This window comes from Squalius cephalus (assembly GCF_949319135.1).
Source record: "Squalius cephalus genome assembly, chromosome: 24".
NCBI classification, from domain to species: domain Eukaryota; kingdom Metazoa; phylum Chordata; class Actinopteri; order Cypriniformes; family Leuciscidae; genus Squalius; species Squalius cephalus.
The window spans coordinates 11,428,255-11,445,999 of record NC_137145.1 but is presented as its reverse complement, the minus strand read 5'-3'; the positions used below and the strand labels follow the sequence as shown (position 1 = coordinate 11,445,999).

Here is a 17,745-nt window from a genome sequence, read left to right as displayed (position 1 = left end):
GCTTTGTGGTGTAATTCACGCTATGCCTTGTATAATATTATACAGTTGCCTATATTATTATTTGCAAATCTTTCATGTTTTCAAAAGAATACCCATTTAATAAGAATCATTATCATTCATTATTGACATTAAGTTGATAATGTCAGTTTAGTCAGAGATGTATTGTAAACATTTTCACAAATTACAGTTGTAATGTAAAGTTTATGAAACATTTTTTTGTCTGATATAGTTCTGAATAATATTTTACAATATTGAACTATGAGTTTGATACCAGATGTCACAGCAGGTAAACTCATAATGACCATTTTTACTGAGTGCCAATAATCACCCAACTTGGATGAGGAAATAAATTTAGTCTAGACTGCAAATTTGTACAGTAACAGTATCAATATCAAAGGTCCATTTGGCAGAGATGATTTAGCTGTTCTTTGAACCTTGGTCTATACAGTATTAGACAAATCCTAATTTATTGGTATTAATTCATGTACTGATTTACAGATTACATAAATGCTTCTAACATATATGTCTCATAATATAATCTGAAGGTCAAAGAGATATGGGGAGAATGTTTTTGCAGCGTCTGTATTGTTTTTCTTCTTTCTTTTATGGTTTACTTCTTCATCAGCAGCATGTTTTTGTCCTTTTGCATGTTTTTGTCCCTTTGGTCATCAACACTACATGCATTAATCTAATGGCATCAAGTGCAGATAAGGTGTTGTTGAAGTGATAAAAAGCATACTAAGCCTCTGGTCTTCTTGTACTTTGCTCTTTAGTTCTAAAAAATATCAGATTTTCATATCAAGATAGCTCACATCCCATATCAAGATTTTGATTAAGCTAGAAATCATTATTATTAGAATTTAAAAAAATCTATATCTACTCCAGTGCAAAATAAAAAAGAAATTCATCATTCATGAGTAAGGGAGACTTATGCTAGACTACCTTAAAAGAACTCTATAGGCCAAACCTGATGTTACATAACTGTTTATCTTGAACACCAAAATGAGGATCATAATAGGCTTTAAATACATGAATTCCACAGTGTCTCAAAGATACCACTTGTTTGTTGACATACACACCTCCACACGCTGGCACACACACATGGAAATATGCATACATGTTTCCTAACCCATATCAAGATGTACACAAATATTAATGCAAGCTACTGTCCTTATCATGCAGATACCTATAGCAAAGGCTTTCATTGAGAGCAACTGTCTCTGCTATTAGACCATGCAGATGGAGCCTATTTAAACATTTTAAAAAGTTGTAAAAAATTAGATGGGAGGAAAATTATGTTATATGTTAAATTGTTATAATGGTTTCGGATTATTTCGCAATATACACTCAAACACTAGTATATGAGTACATTTCTATATTATTATTTTGCTAATATTTTGCTATTTTTGGTGTATTTTGAATCAGGCTTGTCACTAGGCCCAATTTATAAAGGGCTTTAACCCCCCTAAATTTCCACCCAGCCTCCCTAAAAAATTACAATTAACTCTGTTAAAACTCATATTAAACCAGCGGCAGGCTTCGGCTCCTCCCCGTATTTTAGTCTGCGTTATTCAACATATTTTTCAATCCGCAGTAGCACAGCAACAGTCAAAAGCAGATTGTTATGATATCTGCATCTGTGTAGTTCTTTGTCATAAATGTGATTTACAATGATGTGGGAGCAATTCAAGACGGTTTCGCATCCACTGTAAAATCTAGGCTTATTTATTCATTTTATGAAGTTCCTTTCATCTAAATGGTATGAGACTTTTCCTTGCTATATAGGTCAGAGCAATAAAATTGCTAACAATTTGTTATAATATTAATTTTATAATAATTCCAAAATCAAAACATGTGACAAAAGGGAGTGGAATTGGCAAATGAGCTAATGAGTGGTCCTCTGCAGCCATCTACTGGTTATAGTTGAAATGTCATGTCATTTTCATGTTAAAAGTGTTTGTTTTCCACCAGGTTACAGAAATCCTCCACTAAAGCATGACACATTTTCCATGTTAAATGAGAAATCTAGATCTTCTTTATTTCTCAGTAGCACCTCACTGCAGTACACGAGATCCAGGGGGCGGAGTTGGATCCAGATCTAAGGGGTGGAGATTGGTAGGTTTAGGGGTGGGTTTAGGGATCAGGGGGTGGAGATGGGTAGGTATATGTAAGGTGGGAGGAGTTGGATCTGGATCCAACTCCTCCCCCTGGATTTCATGTTCTGCAGTGAGGAACATCTCTTATTTCTGTAACTAGGACTTAAAACCGACAAAAAGCACACATACACTTAAAAAACTTTTTTTTTTACTTTTATTCTTGTATTTGACTCAGAAAAACTTGTGAAAGCCTTCCCATAAAAACGTTGCCCCATGCCATTTGAATTTAAGCCGTTTGTACCTTCAGACATAGCTCCTCAGGGTGATATCATACATAAGACAGGTTATTCAGTGCATGTCCAATTTGTCAATCTAGCTAGTAAAGAGCCAAAGTTTACAGGTTAGTGAAACATCCCCTTACCTCCCCTCTAAACCCACCATTCACAAATGAGACCTATTTTATTCTGTACTAATATAACCAACTGCAGAGTCATATCAAGGGTTTACCTGGCTTCAACCCAATGTTCTCATGCATTTCATATTTGCACTATATTTGAACAAATGACATAGCAACCGGCCAGTTTAATGACTTCAATGTCTTCCATATCTTCCTAACAGCCATTGTCCAATGCTGACCTTCAAATGTGATGTCTGTCTCTGGCACAGTTTCTTGAGCATGTAAATGTCTGTCTGTCCAAATGCAATGTTCAAAGCCTGATTTAATCGGCATGGACATCTGGTCACCCTGTGGTCACTGCGTGTGTAGTCAACCTGGCTGTGAAGAAATGTTTTGGCATGACCAAGTCTTCTCTAAACCAGCATTGTGAAACAGGACAGACCGATGTGTGGTGCAAGCTTAGACCCAAATCATCCCGGAGGACACAAATAGCCTCGTGGGACAGGGATGTATTTATCTGTCTATCTCTCTGACGTCAAGACTTTCATATTTTACATAATCGGATGAATGAGTTCCATCGTAACTTTGTCTTACATGTTGTAATGGCCAGAGACATTTACACTGCAATCCTCCTGAGAGATGCAACCGTCATTTGAGATTCAGTGGAGAAACTTTACTGGCTCTGTCAGTAGTCATTTAAACAGACTCTGATGCACGTATATTCCATAAAAACCTATGACATTGAATGTTTGTAATATCTAAATTAGCAAATGGCCTGCTGTTGTAAAGAAATAGGAATCACAATCCTGCCAATCAAATTTGGAAGCATATATATGGAGTTCGCCCAGCACAATGACCACCATTTTTGAACATGGAGGAACGTCACAACCCTAAACAGCGGCAGCAGTAATACATTTGTATTTATACAGTACATTTTGTAGAAATTTGTTACATATAAACTGAAACAGTTACATTTTTCAGACATGCAATAGAGTTCTGATGATCCAGCAAACAGTTGTGATAACTACAGTTTTAGAGAATGTTTCAAAAAATTTACCAAAGCGAATGAGAAAAACTAAACCATGAATTTACATGGAAAAAAAAAATTGCAGTGTTTAACAACTGTTAATTACAAATTAAAGTACAGCCAATTGATTATAACTGTAATGTTGTCATTTATCAGGAAAATACAATGTTGATATTTTTTTCAACAATTGGTATTATATAGCAAAACAACTATGTTTTAAATGCTGACTACACACCACTGAAACTAAACCACATATATTTTCTATCTGTATCTCTCTTACACACATATACTTTCTTTCTGTGTCTCTCTTACACACACACACACACATACACACACACACACACTCCGAATCGTTCATTGGAAAAGCAGGTGAGTGTCTTCAGGTACTCCATAATTTCCTTTGTGTTCCTCGAACAGGCGGGTGAGTTCATCCATATAGCGCTGGTGAAACACATCCAGTTCTTCAGCTGTTGGTTTCTCGTTTTTCTCTACTGGGATTGGCCTACCCACTTGGAGAAGACAATTCATATGTTAGCTTCATAATTGACAAACACAGGTGATGTGATTTTGAAGAAAGATAGATAAATAGACAGACAGACAGACAGACAGACAGATATTTTGCTGATATGACATTTCTCTAGGGTTGCTAAAAAGCAAATATCAGCTTTTGCAACGGTTTGGACCTGCTACAGGAGGCTAAAAGTGGTAACAGATAAGACTTGTGCATTGGTACAGTACAACAAATAAATGGCTAACAAATGTGAGAGAGATCATTGCATCTGTTTAGGGTAGGCTACAAAAAGATATTAGCACAGAATATGGATGTGATTTGCACCCAACCCTTGACCTGATATTGATAATATTTGACTAATATTTGATTGCACTTACCAACAGTGTTGATGGGCTTTCTGTAGGGTAATAGGCCGAAACTGTACTGGAAAACACCTCGTGCATGGAAGAGGGGTAGAGAAATGCCCATAATGCGTTGCAGACGCTCTTGAATATATCGCAGCCAGGTGCCACGAGGGTTCTGCACCTGGTCAAATAGCTCGTTCTCTCCAAACGAATATATAGGAACCAAATCTGCACTGGAGGAGATATGAAAAAAAAAAAAACAGATTTTAAACTAAATTCTTTGTGAGAAAATAAGAGATAATGTATGGAATCATTATCATAAAACAAACCCTAACAAGAAATGAAAATTGAGTTTAAATGTTAAATATTAAACAGATCTGACAGCGGAATGCTGCGATTGACCAATCAAAATTACTCTTCCTGGTTTTAACTGTTAAAATACCATTAACTTTTATACCACGTAAAATTTCTTAATCAAACTCATTACCGTGGGTCAAAGAGTCTTTCATAAATTCAACGATATTACTTGCAACTGCAAGTTGCTCAAGTTTGTATTTCAGAAACGACAAACTGTTGCTCAAGAGAACTATCTGGCGTTGAATAACTGGCACAAATACAACAAGAGGCTGCGATTGCCTCTTATGCTATTAACTGCTGCTTACCCATGCTCTATCGCAAGCTTAATGAAGCCCTTCTTATTGGCTAGGTGAACGATGTGTTCCCCAGGGTGGGAATCCAAAGCCTCAGGAGCACCGCCAACTGCAATGACCACAGCATTCCCACCGTCCTTCCGCCGGAGCAGATAGCTGGCACTCTCCTTGTCCGATGGAACCAGGCCTAGAATACACACACACATAAAAGTTTCTACAGCTGGTTATAAAATACAGTTATTTTGTAAAATACAAAATACAATAGTTCCTCCTTATTTAGAACCTTTTTGGCAATAAAGGGGTCTTTTAAATTGAGCCAAGAACCTTTTTTTCTAAGAGTGTGGTTTCTATGATAAAGTTTGTTTATCGCATATTAATAAATATTTACAGTATTCTATCCAGTATTCTGTGATCAGGGAAACTACTGACCAGCAGACATGATGTAGTCTCTGAAGAAGGGGGCTCTGAACCAGAGAGGCAGCATAAGAAGGTTGCTCTTCAGCCCAGGGAAGAGTTTTCTGAAACCGGTTGCGTCTGTGCAGAAATTTGTAAATGCACCAGCCACAAGTATACCATGAGGATGGAAACCCAGTACATAGTTCTTCCTAGGGTCCAGATCAGCTGTCTTCACCAGCTAACAAAGAGATAAAGAAGTAAAGTCATTTAAACAACTTAAGGATTTGAGAATGTGAATACGTTTCATGCATTTCTTAAAAGGGCAGCTGTTAAAGGTCAGTGATCATGTGCTGATCATGTGCAGTGCAACTGCATTTGGCTCTGTAATGACCTTTCACACTGATCTAGGATCTGCTAATACCTTACCAATCACCAAACTGCAAGGTATAGTACAACAAAGTTCTAAAAGTAACAACAATAATCAAACAGACTGAATTGGTTTGTGTTTGAGGTGTGTTATTTGGATTGACATGAGCAAAAACAGGAAGTTCTAAGAACCAGAACCAGAATCACCAACACAGTTTTTCCAAGAAAAACTAATTTTGCTAGGATAAGTGGAAGTGAGTGCAGTGTGAAACACTTTTCATAGACTTTCAGTGATCAATATCCATTCCACTCACACATCCACCAAAAGCAAGAGCTGCAACTGCGAGAATGGTGGTGCACTCATGTAATTTCATGAATATGAAAAATATAAGTTCATTATCACAGCGGTAGCTACTTCAAAGCTGCAGGCGAAAACAATTGTTGCAGTGTTCGTCTTGCGTCTTGGCTGTTTGTTGTACTTTACTATTTTTTCGTCTCAATATTTCATGTTCACATATTCATTTATTTGTCAATTACACTGACAACAACATTTTTTTTAGTTGTAAATAAAACATAAAACATAATTATCAGAGTATAGTACGTTTTACAAGAAAAATATTTCAGTCTTTCTACTTCAAATCAATGTGCTACTTGTCATTTCTTTGTAATTATTTGTAAGTGAAAATTGTTTCCTAGCCTTTTTCAAGTAAATCCCACACCATTTTTTTCTTCTTCAGTGTAGCTATGTAATAAGCAGGATAATGTACAGCCAGCTGGACATTATTGGCAAAATAATAATTATAGGTTAATGAATGCCTATTTGTCATTGGATCTGCCACTTTGTTTAGTGATCAACATGAATGCCAATGCTGTCTACTGTAGATGGGTTAATTATTAAGGAAATACTGTTCCACTAACTACTGTTTACTAAGACTGGCGAAGTTCTCGCTCACACAGGCAATTTTTTATGTGTTTTTCTGACTGCTAACCATGTACATTTCTTCTGCTACCAGAGACTAACCAGATGAAAGCTGTAAGGATGGTCATAAAAAAAAAAAATAGAGGTCCCATTGCACAGCTAACATCTTATCAGGTTAGAAGTGTTTGATTGATGAGTGATTGATGTTTCTAAATCCTGGTTTGATAATGCCAAGCAGCCTAGTTTCACCATAGGGCAGGGATGACAAAAGTTGGTCCTGGAGTTCCACTGTCCTGTCCAGTTTAGCTTCAAACCTTGATAAAAATAAAAATTGTATGTAGCATTAAAAATCCTGAAAATATTAATTAGCTCTAAAATATTGATTGAGTTAAACTCTGCAGGACAGCGGCTCTCTACAACACTGGCATCCCGCCATAGGGTGTTCCTTGAGAAAACTCACCAAATCTATTCCTATCACCATTATTAAGACACTAAAATGAAACAACGCTGCACTTGTGGAGGTAGGTTCTTGATATCTCAGACACCATTTTCTTTAAAGTAACAAAATTCCCACCATGCCATAAGCAAAAGTCTGCTTATTCCAAGATCCCTGAGCTCTGTTTTCAAGTCAAGAGGTTGAATGAGGAAATAAGGGAACATTTGTACCGGTTGTTGAAGCAAGGTTTCATCTTAATCAATTATTCACTCCGAATACAAATGCTCTGTTTAGCAGCAAGGGCTCTTTAAATCTAATGACGCATTTAGTCATATGTTGTGTCTCCTTTTGAATCCGATAAACCCAGATTGTATGGTGAATTGAGAAAAAGTCAATTTTCTTAGGAAAAAAAACCACAATTGTAAGTAAATGGCTGAGCTCTTATGATTTATACAAAGAATGAAATAATAACTAACTTAAATGAAAAAGGGAATGGGTAGCATTTTAAGCAAAATCTAAATAATTTCAATCACATTCATTCATTAACCTTTGAAGTTAAGTTGTTTTGATGGGTATAAATGGGTATTTTTGTCTCCTTTCAAGATCATGGCCATGACACTTTTACTGAGTGGGGTTTAAAGACCCTCACATTGTTTACAGTTACTCATTTACTCTGAACACATGGTGTCTTCTGAGGCCAATGCCTTCTCTGTTGTTCAAAAGGTAAAAGAGTGTCACTATGGACAGATACATACAGATAAGAGACATTAGTGTATCAAGGGTTTAATAACCAGAGTGATAACATTTCTCTGACACACTAATCAATTCAGTGCTGTTTTGGTGTACCCGATGCAGTCACTGTTGAGAAAAACAAAGGTCTTTTTAACATAATGACGAGAGTAAAAAGTATAGCGAGATTGCCACTAAAATAGCACTTATCAGTTTAGTTTTAAACTTTGTTCCAAAAAGTTTGCAAGTTATTTTTATAGACAAAATCCACAGTATACTGTACATTTTCTCTACATAACCTCAGATGCATGAAAGCGTATTGAAAAGTTTGGGGTGGGACAAAGACTTTAATGCTAAAACAACAACTGTTTTCCATTGTAATATATTTTAAAATGTAATTTATTCCTGTGATGGCAACACTGAATTTTCAACAGCCATTACTCCAGTCTTTAGTGTCATTTACATTTACATTTATGCATTTGGCAGATGCTTTCATCCAAAGTGACTTACATTGCAATATTAAAAAATACAATATCTAAAGTTCAGGTCAGTAAGTACATCAGTAAGTAAATCAGTAAGTACGTGTACACACACACCCACGCACATAAAATGTAAAACACACCATGTGAACACACCATGCATTTAGGATTACAATGAAACGTAATATTCTGTAAGCCAATGGCAATTTGTAAGTACTCAAAGAATGTGCCCTTTTAAAAGCATTAGAACAATCTGATATTTATGTCACTGGTCGTATTTTGAGAAGATATAACCACAATGAAAACAAAACAATTCATGTATGGTGATGCCACAAACCCTGGATAAACATTTTACAATAGACAAGATGAAGTGTTTTCTAGTTACTAATACCATATCTAATTGATAATTAAGACATTTAAGATGTGTTCCTTCAAAGGACATATTTTAGACATCACAATGATTTTTATATTAAGCAAATAAAGACACTATGGCCTGGTTTCACAGACAGGGCTTAGATTAAGCCAGGATAAGGTCTTAGTTCAATTAGGACATTCAAGTAGCTTTTTAAAACGTGCCTTAGAAAAACACATTAATGGTGTGCATCTTGAGACAAAACAATGGCACTGGCATATTTTAAGATATTTCAGTACAAGCTGTACAACAGCTCAAATCATATAATTTAGTCCGGAACTAGGCATAAGCCTTGTCTTTGAAACCGGGGGTATATTAAATCATACTTCACATTCTATAGAAATGCATGGAGGCTGCTTTTTTCAGACAATGAATAGACACTAGATGGCAGTACTAGATTGATATCTCAGTCTGTGGGCCTGCAAATCACAGTTCATCTGTACATTTAAATGGTTTGGCCTTGTTTTTCTCTCTAAAGCATTAACAATTGGTTTCATTTGGTTGAAGCACTATTATACTGATGTTTATTTATGCATATGATGGACTGCAAAAGGATTGTCAGCAAAGAAGACACTTGCCACATAACTACGCTAATAGGCTACAGTTTAAACCCTAAATCTCTTAAAGGGATAGTTCACTTTGAAATAAAATTTTGGTATGTTTTAGCTTACCTCAAGGGCATCCAAGATGTAGGTGTCTTTGTTTCCGCAGTAGTTTCAATTTTGATATTTTTAGGTCAAACCGTTCTTGTCTGTCAGTCATATAATGCAGGTCTATGGTCACCACCTCAAAGAGCATGCACAGAGAAGTCCAAATGAAACAATTCCCCATCATAAGTACACATTGATGGCCTAAGACACGAAACGAGCGGTTTGTGTGAGAAAACGAACAGTATTTATATCGTTTTTACCTCTTGTACACTTTCCGGCACTTGCGCAGACTAAGCCAGAACGCGTGCACACGTCACACACCAGGAAGCGCGCGCGCCCTCAGATCACTTGGACGTGGTTGTGTACAAGAGGTAAAAACTATATAAATACTGTTCGTTTTCTCACACAAACCGCTCGTTTCGTGTCTTAGGCCATCAATGTGTACTTACGATGGGGAATTGTTTAATTTGGACGATGGGGAATTGTTTAATTTGGACTTCTCTGTGCATGCTCTTTGAGGTGGTGACCACAGACCTGCATTATATGACTGACAGACAAGAACGGTTTGACCTAAAAATATCAAAATTGAAACTACTGCGGAAACAAAGACACCTACATCTTGGATGCCCTTGAGGTAAGCTAAAACATACCAAAATTTAATTTCAAAGTGAACTATCCCTTTAAGGTAGCTCATATGACACAGTTCATAAAAGTGACTAAATCTGTTTCTGATCCAATTTAAAAGGTCAAAACAAACAAGAGATATCATTTTGCTATGTATGCTTCAGTAAGTCCGCCCACTCACCTTTATGGGGAAATAGTCTCTCATGTGCTCCCACACGGGCATTCGGCACAGAAAGGGCACTTTTCTTCCTCCTTTTGAAGGCGTATCCCAATCGATGAACCACCAGGTGGCATAGAGCACACTGATGAGCCAGAAACGAGTGAAGAGCAGGAAGAGGAACAGTACAATACAGCAGGGGGCTGCAAAAATGACACATAAAATAAACACACAGGACGCACAAATGCACAGGCATCAGTACTAATACATTTACAATGGGATCTTTCCATCTGAAGACTTTGACCTGGAGGTTTTGAACTATGTTGGTGCTTTGATCAAGGCCTGCAAAATCACATACAGCACTCACAAACAAAATACATTTGCTAAAACACATTTCCCCCCGATTTTTGTGTTTTCAAGAAAGAGGCTTTTGTATGAGGTTATGTTCCTGCTATCAGCTTTTATTCCTTTTAAGGCATGAGAGCCATTGGACAAATCACAAATATCTCATAATAATTGATAAATTAAGTACACCCTATATAATTGACTTTAGTAAAATAATGTACTTATTGCAATATATGTCAGAATACAGAACACAGACTGTGATTAGATCTCATTCAATGCCAATGCTTGATGGCTTTGCAAAGACACTTCAAATAAAAGTAGTGAAAGCATGTGCACTTACCGAGGGCCAGGAAAGAGAAGACCCACTGCAAAACGACAGCAGTCTGGATCCTCCTAACCAAAGGCACATCAGCCGGAGCAAAATGAATCTTCATGTTTAAACCAGAGACGACAAGAACCGAGAGATCAGCACAGCTAGGATTTCCACTCTGGGGTCAAAGTCTGACACCATGTCTTGGTTTGCTCCCCTCCTCCTTTCATCTACCTCCTTATCTGATCATTCAAGGCAAGTGATAGGATTATCACCCAAGAATACCTTGATATTACACCAATGAGACTTTTGACCCCAGAGGCAAAGAGCTGTGCAAAATTATGCCTTACAACGTGTGCATGAAAAGAAGGGATTAATGCAAAAAGGCGTTTTTGAGTGAGTCAATGAGTCCCGACATGCTCTTGCTGTAAATGTACATTAACCCTCTGATGGTCCTCGGTCATTTCTGACCGAATAATTTTCTGTTTTGAAATTTTAAAAATCACAGCTTCATCGGAAGGTTATGAAACTTGGTGACTTTTCTGGCATTAGGTATGTGAATACAAAAAAAAATTGAGGTCATGATCCGAGCATGCTAAGTGGTCGTAAACAAAAAGAGTCACACTCGTGGTCTTCGGTCAAAAATGACCGACCCATAGGAAATGAATGGGAAATTTACAAAAACACAAAAATTCTCTGAATTTTTGTCTGTACAATCTACAAATCGGACACGATTCTAAAAAAAAGTACACCGCAGTAAAGGGGTGACACTCTACAACATCAAGAGTGCAAAAAATTCACACCCACCCACACACACACACATACAAACACACGTTTATACACATACACACCAATAAATTCAGATTACAAAAATCTGTTTTGAATTTTTAAAAATCACAGCTTCATCAGAATGTTACGAAACTTGGTGACTTTTCTGGCATTAGGTATGTGAACACACAAAAAAATTGAGTTCATGATCCGAGCATGCTAAGTGGTCGTAAAAAAATTAGTTATGATTTTGGTCTTCGGTCAAAATTACCCCCATAGGAAATGAATGGGAAATTGACAAAAACACAAAAATTCTCTACACTGTAAAAAATTATTTTGTTGACTTAACTCATTATTTTTTGTTATCTTTTTGCATGGATATTTTTAAGTTAAACTAACTTATTTATAAAAGTGTACCTGACAAATTTGGAAAAGTTTACCTGACAAGTTATGAAGTACAATGAACTGATTTAATTTAGTTAAGTTAACTTCGAATTTAAGTTAAGTCAACTAAAGTTAAGTTTTCTAAACTACATCCAATAAGTTCAGCAAACTAAAGTTAAGTTTTCTAAACTACATCTAATAAGTTCAGCCAACTAAAGTAGTATTTTGAAACCTGCAGCAGTACCAAATTAATTACTACTAGAACATTAATTTGTAAAATACATTTGATTAAAAAAAAAAAAAAAAAAGGAAAATTATCGATCACTGATACAATTTACAATAGTTAAGTCACCTTTATTTATATAGCACTTTTTACAATACAGATTGTATCAAAGCAGCTTCACAGTGATAACATGAAAATAATACAACAAAGTTTGTTTCTAGAAGAAAATTGCATCATCTTCCACCTTAATTAAGGCAGATCAATAATATTGTTAAATATTAAATGTCCCCAACTAAGCAAGCCAAAAGCCAAGGCAACAGTGGCAAGAAACCAAAACTCCATCAGGTGACAGAATGGAGAAAAAAACCTTGGGAGAACCCAGGCTCAGTCGGGGCCAGTTCTCCTCTGGCCAAAGAACGAACAGTGTATGATTATGATTCAGGCAGCGTTACAGGTCAGAAGTCAGATTGGATCAGAACATTCAGAATATTTATCCAGTTCCATCTGGTTGGAAGTCGGAGTCACGCCGGTATGTATACGAGTTTGTTGAGGATCAGTGCTGATGGCTGTCGTGTCGATGAGGCCTTCACAGGGCTGATGAGGCTGGCACTTCAGGGATGAGTTGTAGATGGGTCCAGGCGCAGGTCCACCACCTGATCTGGATACGGCCCGGATCCGGCTGACTTCAGTAAACCTTGGAATAAACAGAAAGACTAACATTAGCGTAGATGCCATTCTTCTTATGATGTAACGAGTACATCAGGTGTTATATACAATACAATTTTTTTTTGCAATGAAATTGCAGAAAACAACCTCATGGAAAGGTGTTTTACACCTGTCTCAATGCATGTCTTGTGGATTAATTTGTTAAATAACATTAAACAAGATCAACCCACAGCATTCAATATAGAAACATCCTTTGTTCCAAAAGAAACCGTTTAAACATTGTTAAACACATTAAAGACCTATGAATTGGCTTAAATGCCATTTTAATATCAACTAAGTTACCAATTATTTATGCACTCAAGCTTCAACAAATTCATCAATTAAACTAAACACTCTAAAATGCCACTCCCACAACATACCAACACATGAAACATCCTGTTCACAACATTCCTTTCAAAAAGAAACTCTGAAAAGCATTAAAGGTGTTGTTCCAACCCCGTAAGACTTTCGTTCATCTTCGGAACATCTTGATGAAATCTGAGAGCTGGCTCACTCCTTCATAGACTGCTGGGTAATCGATGTCTGCCAGCCCAGAAAAGTTAGTAAAAAAATTGTTACAATAGTCCAAGTGACTACAGTGGCTCAACCTTAAGTTTATCAAGCGACGAGAATACTTTTTGTGCAAAAAACCCCCCCAGACTTTTTTCAACATCTTCTCAGTTCTCGCGCATGCATCGTGGCGCTCTCGTGAACTCACGTCAGAGGCCCACATGGAAGAAAATGAAGAGTTGAATAAAGCCATTATTTTTGTTTGTTTTTTTCGCACAAAAAGTATTCTCGTCACTTAATAAACTTAAGGTTGAGCCACTGTAGTCACTTGGACTATTTTAACAATGTTTGTACTAACTTTTCTGGACCGGCAGAATGAAATTGCCTAGAAGCCTATGGAGGAGTGAGACAGCTCACAGATTTAATCAAAAATATCTTAATTTGTGCTTCAAAGATGAACGAAAGTCTTAACCCGGATTTTCACCAACTGCGGAACGGCTGCGGATCAGCTCCGCTGCGTGTCGGCTCTGTGCTCCATCATCCTTCAATACCCACCAGGTCCGGATTTGTTGCGGAATGGCTGTGGCCATGACTGACAGCTGAGGTCACAAGGACCCACGAGATCTAAGTATATGATCGCGCGATATAAGTGCTGAATTGCTGCGGAGCTCTCCGGCATCTGGCAAAAATAGAAGCTCTGCGTATCTGCTCCGGAGGGCTGCGGATTGCCGGAGTTGGAACGCAGCCGTTCCGCATTCAATGAAAATACACACATTAACTTGTGTGTATTTTTTGTGTGTATTGAGGTTTAATGGAAACCTTCTGACTCCGCCGCCGTTCCGGAGTAGATCTGCAGCCGTTCCGCAGTTGGTGGAAATTAGGGGTTATGGGGTTGGAACAACATGAGGATGAGTAATTACAGAATTATTTTACAAGAAATGATTAATGCATGACAGAATTTTCATTTTTGGGTGAACTAACCCTAAATGAACTAACCCAAATATTTTTGCTTTCAAATGCCTAAAACTTCAGACTACAGGTTTATAAACGATTCACATGATGAATTTAGGAAGATGGTTTAAATGTGTTCTCAAATTACAAGTGACTCAAACACGCATAACATGCAGTGCGTGTCAATCACAACCATTTCCCATATTAATAAAAACAGTCACATTTAAAAGTACAGATATAATAAGTTACTTATTTTACCCACATCAATTCAAATTGATAGTTAATTTTAAGAATTCCCAAAGATTACAGTGAAAACTCACCTGCATCTGGTGCTCTGCAACTGTTATGTAGCCTAATGACTGAAGTAAAAAAAATCCAGTTGGCGAACAAGCTTTTAGTCAACTTGACGGAACCTGTCAACACGAGGAAATACAATGAGATAATCTTCTATGTGCAAAACACTCTGATTCGAAATACACTCAATAATCTTAAATTCGTGACAACATCGTGACTAATTCATCCTATTATCAAGATTTCTTAAAACATGAACATAAGCGCGACGACATGGCACAAGATCCAAACTCCGAATAACGTTAGTAATAATGAAAACATTAAAACCACAGACGTATTAATTGTACATCACCCATATCGATTCACGTTAACATTTACTTTTCTAATTCAAAGATTGTGGTCAAAACTTACCTAACTTATATCTGGCGCTCTGCAACTGAGTTGAATTGAAGTGACTGAGGTAAAAAATTCCGGTTGATGAACAAGCTTTAGTCGACTGAACCTGTGAGTCAACACGAGAAAGTACAATGAGCGAATATTCTATGTGCAGAAATACACTTAATAGTCTTAAATTCGTGACAACATCGTGAGTAATTCACCCTATTATCAAAATTTCTTAAAACATGAACGAAATGGCGCGAGGCCGGCAAAATCCAAACACTGAACAGCAGCCTAACTTGGAAACCGTGACATTTCAAACCACAGACGTATTAACGTTACTTGATATTTATCACCCATATCGATTCAATTTGACAGTTACTTTTTTAATTCAAATATTTTGGTGAAAACTTATATCTGGCGCTCTGCAACTGAGATGAAACTGAGGTAAAAAAAAAAAAAAAATCCGGTTTGGTCCGGTAACTCCGGTTGGTGAACGAGCAGCTTTTGACTGAAGCTTGAACACAAGGAAGTAAAACAAATCAGCGAATCTTCTATGTACAAAAACACTCTGACTCGAAATGGATAATATAATTCTAAAACGAACTAAAACCTTGCATCCACTTTCACTTACTCTGTGTCACTTCTTCTGAAGACACGTAGCAGCTAAGGTCCAACAGGGAAAATCATCCAGTTTCCGCGGGCTTCTCGAAAATTCTCAGAGAGAAAAAAAATGATTCACCGAATCATCTTGAGAGGTTCATTTTCATGAATCGCTCAAATCCGCCCATGATGGATTGAATCTGACCATGAATAAGATAAAAACTGAAACAGCTATACAATTTTTTTGTGTAATTTAATTAATTTGTGCTCATAATTTTAAATAATAGTAATGTTTTTAATGTAGGCTAACGTTACACACTAAAATAAAATTGAAGTTTAGGTTTTAATGCAGTCTACCAGACAGCAAGATATATAGATAAATTAAGTTTAGTTTACTAAGTTTACTTTACAAAGTAAATTTTCTTCTATTAAAGTCATTTATACTTCATTAGAATATAATTGAAGTAAAACCAGCAGGAAATTTAGTGCAGTTGTTTCAACTTAAATGTATAAGTTAAAATAACAATAATACTTGTTAATTCAACAGACAATCTAGTGCAGTTGTTTAAACATACATTTTTGAGTTAAAATAACAATTTAAGTTGTTCATTCAACTTTCAGTCTAGTTGAGGACAAGAAAACTTAAAATTTCTTGTTGTCTGGACAATCTAGTTATCTCTACTCACAAAAATAAGTTGAAATAACTAAATTGCAAAAATATTTTTTACAGTGTACAAATCAGCCACGATGCAGAAAAAAAATGCTCAGCAATGAAGGGGTGAAGCTCTAAAACATCAAGAGTGAAAAACATAACATAATTAATAATTATAATTAATATATGTATATATAATTAATATAATAATTATTAAAATTATTAAAATAATAATTAATAAAATGTTAGAAACCTTGGCAAAAAGTATTATTTGAGAATTTCTAAAAAAATACATTCAATCCACATCTTAAAAGTAAGTAATTTGGTCCAAAAACAACTAGAATTCACAAACATCTCCATTTAGAGCTATACAGGCATCTAGTGGTAAACCCATGCAATATCATGTTTTATTTAATTTTATGATTAATAAATTGATGAATTTTTTTTTATTTTATTTTTTTTCTGAAAGCCTAGTCTCTATTTTACCCGAAAATACTGCATAGAATTTTTTTTTTTTAAATCCAAAAAAAAAAAAAAAAAAATCATTATTTTCAATGGCAAAAAATGGACTATAAATATTGCATAAATATTAATAAGTTCAATCAAATTGTCTCAAAATTCTAAATTAAAAAGAATAAATATTATAGAACAAAAATAAATTGCATTGGTTTTTACTGGGATGGAGGAAGTTTCATTTTTAGGTGTCCGGTCATTTATGACCGGGAAGGCCCCCAGTGTGACTGCTAAACGAAGACCATCAGAGGGTTAAGTAATAATCTTCATTCAAATACTTATGGAATGCTATAAAACCTTTACTCACCTATTGATTACTCACCTATTGTTAAGCATGAGTCAAGCAATATTCACGCAAAGATGCATTACAATGATAGAAAAGACATGTAATGTTACAAAAGATTTTTATTTAAAATAAATGTTAAAAAAAAATCACAAAAATTAATTAAGCAGCACAACTGTTTTCAACATTGATAATAATAAGAAATGTTGAGCAATTAGAATGATTTCTGAAGGATCATGTGACACTGAAGACGAGAGTAACAATGATGCTGAAAATTCATCTTTGCCATCACAGGAGTAAACTAAAAGAGAAAACAGTTATTTTAAATTGTAATAACATTTACAGTGTTACTGTTTAGGCTATATTTGCTCAAATAAACGCAGTCTTGCTGAGCATAAAGGACTTTTTTAAAAAACATTTTAAAATGGTTAATTTTGTATCTGCAGAATATCATTATAATGATTATCTGTATCATTATAAATGAGGAAACATGTTTAAACTATTTTTGAGCATCTCTCCCATCATTTCCAACAGCGATGTCTTCAGGACTCTAGTTTAGTGGGCGGGGCTTTGAGCGCATTGCAGACGTTGCGTGATGATGAGAGTGGCAGGTGATTCAGCTCCTCTCTATGGATG

General features: G+C 36.0%; 1 protein-coding gene across 1 annotated transcript; it reads right to left on the bottom strand.

Annotated features, from left to right (window-relative positions):
* Positions 1–2,370: 2,370 nt before the first annotated feature.
* On the bottom strand, positions 2,371–10,988 carry mogat2 (monoacylglycerol O-acyltransferase 2). Its single transcript, XM_079860604.1, has 6 exons — positions 10,879–10,988; positions 10,218–10,396; positions 5,455–5,659; positions 5,038–5,212; positions 4,409–4,608; positions 2,371–4,029 (listed from the first exon to the last, which is right to left on the bottom strand). The coding sequence occupies exons 1-6, from the start codon at positions 10,970–10,972 to the stop codon at positions 3,875–3,877; spliced, it is 1,008 nt and encodes a 335-aa protein (XP_079716730.1). The 5' UTR covers positions 10,973–10,988; the 3' UTR covers positions 2,371–3,874.
* Between the last annotated feature and the right edge of the window lie 6,757 nt (positions 10,989–17,745).

Coding starts and splice junctions, on each gene's coding strand:
- mogat2 (XM_079860604.1), bottom strand. CDS start 10,972: ATGAAGATTCATTTTGCTCCGGCTGATGTGCCTTTGGTTAGGAGGATC. Junction 4,609..5,037: donor AAGCTTGCGATAGAGCATGG/GTAAGCAGCAGT, acceptor TATCTCCTCCAG/TGCAGATTTGGTTCCTATAT. Junction 4,030..4,408: donor AAAGCCCATCAACACTGTTG/GTAAGTGCAATC, acceptor GTCTTCTCCAAG/TGGGTAGGCCAATCCCAGTA.